The following is a 4620-nucleotide window of genomic DNA, read 5'->3' on the forward strand; positions in this document are numbered from 1 at the left end:
TTTATCCATGTATGACTTATAATTAATATGTTTTAAATGGTCTTAGGATAAGAAATTTGTAGTGGAAGTATGTGTAGTTGGTATGTTCAGTATAAGGATATTTTTGTAGGTTTGATGTTCTTGTATAAATGATATATTTCTATAATCTAAACTTTTTGAAGACTGTATTAATGTATCTTTTATTTTGTTAATCTGTCTTTGAATATTATTATGAAATGTCTTATTTTATTAATTATATAATACTAAAATGAGACGTTACATTATAAAAAATATATATTTTTTTTTCTTTTCCTACATTTTATTCCAATTATAATTAAATATACGAACACAGCATAAAAAGAATTTGAGAGATATTGGGCAGTATTAGAGAAACAACGTTGTTCGATGGGAACTTGGTTCAAAGTGTATAAATTTAAATATTTTTCATATATTTTATTACAATTTTAATTTCATGTTCAGATAATTACTTTTTGTAGTAATAATAGTTATATTAATTTTTTTAATTCTACTTATTATTATTTGGACTATAAAAGAATTGGATGCACAGGAGCGATAGCATCTGTTTTCCGCTTGTATTTATTATAAGATTTGGTTTTAACATATACTATGCTCGCAAGGCCATTTGAAACATACTGTAGTTAGTAATAAACTTAATTTTCTTACAACATAGTTAATAAGTTTTTTTTCTTTCTAAAAAATATTATTATTTTAATGATACTATACGTTTTGTATAAACTTATCAAACCAAGAATTGGTATTTATAATTTTTTTTTAAATTATTTAGGTTTATCTTCTATTTAAGTATATTATTATTTGTATTAAAGCTATTGTTACCAAATTACATGTTGAGTCCGGTGTTTTTATGTTTCAAGTCCAGTTGTGATATTGTAGGACTTTTTCTTCCAGCACCACCCATCATTTCTAACTGAACCTCATGATTAAAATGACTATTTTAATATCCATAAAAGTGATTTCTGAATTACCTGTTTTTAAAATTTTCTGAAATAAATTTTTTTGACATTTCTAAAGCATAATTTCTGAAATAAAATTTTTAGAACAAGATTTTCAACAAAAAATCAAAAATCAAAAATCAAAAATAAGATTTCCAAAACAAGGTTTTTAGAGCATAAGAAATGCATTTCCAGAACAAGTTTTCCATAATGAACTTTTTTTAAAAATAAGTTTTCCATAATGAACTTTTTCTAGAAATAAGTTTTTCGAAACATTTAGAATAGGCAGCTTCTTCATGTACTTTCATAAATTTCTTCTTGCACCACATAAATTCTTGTATTGTATCATTAGAATACAAAATTTTTTAGAATGTATAATTTGAAATACAATCTTTAGTATTTTCAGAAGCACAATCCAAAATTCTTGTATTCTGAACTTTATAATCTAGAATGCATTTGTATATCAAATTATATAATCCAAATACATTTTTTATTTTATATTATGAAATACCCAATGCAAAGTATAAAGAAATTATACCAGATTTTACCTTCTGAAAGATACGAGATAAGTTTTTTTGAAGTTTAAAATATTCAAAAAGAAATTAACTAAAAATGTTCATATTTAATAAATCCAAATAGCAAATTCCAAAAAGCAATCCAAACTAAACAATACTATGCTTAGTAGAAAAACTACATAAACCATAACATGTTTGAACAGTTGATAAATTCCAATAGCATTTTCCAAAAGGATATCTCAGCCACCATTCAAGTTCCATGATAACATGTAATCTAAATCAAAATCTTCAGCAATGTTCAGAGTTCAAAGAAAGTTTAATGATCTGAGAACAAAAAAGATGAACCTTATGTCTCATTTTCTCTTCAAATCAAACAGAGAGACTCTGCATAACCTGACTATAGAAGTTCCAAGATTCACATTTTTCGGTAATGGCTTCTTGGCCAAATGGGTGTTCTTCAACATACTTTCTCATATCTTCAGCTTTTGCCAAACCTTCTAGAAACACTCTCAGCTCTCCTCCTTCAGCTGTCATGAATTATAGTTCTTCTGTTAATCCTTGCAGAGTAAGACACTAAAATCGACTGTTTTCAATAAATTTTGGTTAATCATGAAGAAAATGTTAGATTTCATGAGACATTTTTACCTAAAGAGTTGTCGTTTTCATCATGATAACTGAATGTATGAGGGAAAACCGAGGTGTTTGGCTGAACAACAGATCAAAAAATTAAAACAGAAGGTTAGAAAATGTATTAAATAGGTGATATAAAAAAAGCTGAGAAGCTGTAACAAGGAAAGAAAAGGGAGTTAAAAATTATTTACAGGATTCAGCAATGCCTTGTAAGGTGAATCATCCAACAGCAGAGTGTTGGATTCATTGTAATACCCTTTCTCCCATGGAAGATTAGGATCATGCTTTTCCCAGAGTTTCCTCAAATCCTTAAAAACAACATTCTTATATTTGTTCTCAAGAGTCTTGTAGTGTGTTTCAGTGCAATAAGAAAGGTCCTGCATGTTAGAAGCCAAAAAAATGCAGATTCAGAATCATGAAGATTGCAGTTGCTATAGCAGAGTTATGAGCTAATGCAACTCCTCATTGTTAATTTCTAGCATGATTTTTTCAAACCTTTCATCTCTAAATTATTATTTTAACAAGTTCACTTTAACAATTCATCAAATACTTACCCAGCAGAAAAGCAATTTGTATTTCAAGAATGGCATCAAACAGTTAATGATCCGATCAGCATTTTTCCTGCGATTACAAGAAATCATAAGTTTGTGCTAAAACCTAATTGCTAGCAACAAAATAGAGCACAGTTCAAAATTCTCTCAGAAAGTGAAATGAAGACACAAAAACAGAAAAGTAGACACAAGTAGATAGAAGAGTACTTGAGTCTTGAAGACCATATGCCAACTTCAAATTTTTCGAAGCAAAACTCCAGAAACTCAAGATAAGAGGGTCTCTTGAATACTGAAATCAAATTCAAACATAGCCAAAATTAGCATAAGAATGAACAAGATTCATAAAATACAAAGAACAGCACTATTCTTACTTGCTCTCCTTGCAATGGTTATATCACCTTCGCGATCCTTCGGAGGAGGAGAAACTACAGCCGCTAACAACCCATTTATATCAAGAACAATTAGTCTTTTCTTCGAAGGAAAAACTCGAGTTCCATGGAGAGAAATTTTGGAAATTGCTGCACTGAGATCTCCATTTATGTCAGTAGCAGACACAGTCTTTTCTTCATCTCTTTTTTCTTTGGCCACCACACTTGACTCAGTACTCACTGCATCCCCTTTCGGATCCATTCTCCTATTTTATTTTTTTCTCTTAGAAAACATTGGCAACAACAACATTATTAAAATAAGTTACTAGAAAATTTACACAGAAAAATCCAAACCATAATTAGTATTGCTGCTCTTGCAGTTCTCTCTCTTTTGTATCAGCGTGTTTATGAATGAATGTTCAGAAAATCACTTTTTGTTTTTTTCTAAAACCCATATTCACATGAAACAGATCAACAGAAGAATCCACATTCATCAACATTAGCAAAACAGATAAAAAAATGCCCATCAAGAACAGATAAAAACAGATAAACAAAAGAGTTTCTTGTTATAAGATATTGCCACTGTTTCACACACAAGAACACGTGCAAGATTATAAAAGAAGAGATTAAAGAAACAACATAAGATGATACATGAACATTAGCATTGGATAAAACAGATAAAAGGGAGTGAAGTAAAAGAAAGAAAGATGAGTGTGATGAAGGTGGTACCTGTTCAAGTTAATGCAACAAAATGGAAAAAAACAGAGTTATTGGAACAGAACAAGGTCTATGAAAGATTAATAATTGCGCTTCTTTCTTCACACCATGCACGCTGCTACATACACTGAGACAAGAAATGAACCGTTCGGTTTCGCTTTGTAACGTAAGCTGTGAAAAGTGTAACTGTCGCATATAAATTGAAGAAATGTCACCAACTGTGACTGTTCAATAAACTGGCCAACAAAGTAACTCTTTCACTTCCAAAAGTAGTTACAGAAAACTGACAGAAGTAAATGCAAGTAGAATTTTAGAACTTTCTTCTATTTGGATGAGAGAGAAGTATATTATAAAAGGAAAATTGTATTTTCACACTCAAGTTTTCTCTTACTTTTTTATTAACAAAAATATTATATTTAATAAATAAATATAAATATAAATGAAATTTTGAAATAAAATAATAATAATAAACAGTGTGAAATTACCCGACTTCATTCTAAAAATAACTCTTTTAATTATGATTCTATTTTTAATATTCCTTTTTTTAATTTTTGAAAAACATAATGAAATTATATTAATTATACATGGTGATTTTTTTACTCAAATTATTTAAAAGAAATTTGTCAGAATTTTAGAATTTTAGTTTATTATTTGTGGATAATGTTAAGAATTATACTTTAATAACTCAAATTCATTACAACTCATTTAAAGATTTATATATATATATATATATATATATATATATTAAAAATTCTCATATTACATATAATTTTTCTTGCAAATTTGTTAAAATAATTTGTAAGAAAAGATATTTTGTTGTCATTTTGTTTAAGAATCTTAATTTAAGAATCTTAATTGACAGGTAATTCTTTCGTGGGTAATTATTTCT

At 28.1% G+C, this 4620-nt stretch overlaps 1 protein-coding gene across 1 annotated transcript; it reads right to left on the bottom strand.

Moving 5' to 3' along the window:
• Positions 1–1645: 1645 nt before the first annotated feature.
• Positions 1646–4035, bottom strand: LOC114180249 (putative FCP1 homology domain-containing protein C1271.03c). Its single transcript, XM_028066536.2, has 7 exons — positions 3744–4035; positions 3018–3297; positions 2854–2935; positions 2650–2716; positions 2287–2472; positions 2111–2171; positions 1646–1992 (listed from the first exon to the last, which is right to left on the bottom strand). Exons 2-7 carry the CDS (start codon positions 3274–3276, stop codon positions 1835–1837), a joined length of 813 nt encoding a protein of 270 aa, XP_027922337.1. The 5' UTR covers positions 3277–3297; positions 3744–4035; the 3' UTR covers positions 1646–1834.
• Positions 4036–4620: the final 585 nt, after the last annotated feature.

This window comes from Vigna unguiculata, chromosome 4 (genome assembly GCF_037176805.1).
Source record: "Vigna unguiculata cultivar grain cowpea cultivar isolate G323 ecotype 2 chromosome 4, ASM3717680v1, whole genome shotgun sequence".
NCBI lineage: Eukaryota > Viridiplantae > Streptophyta > Magnoliopsida > Fabales > Fabaceae > Vigna > Vigna unguiculata.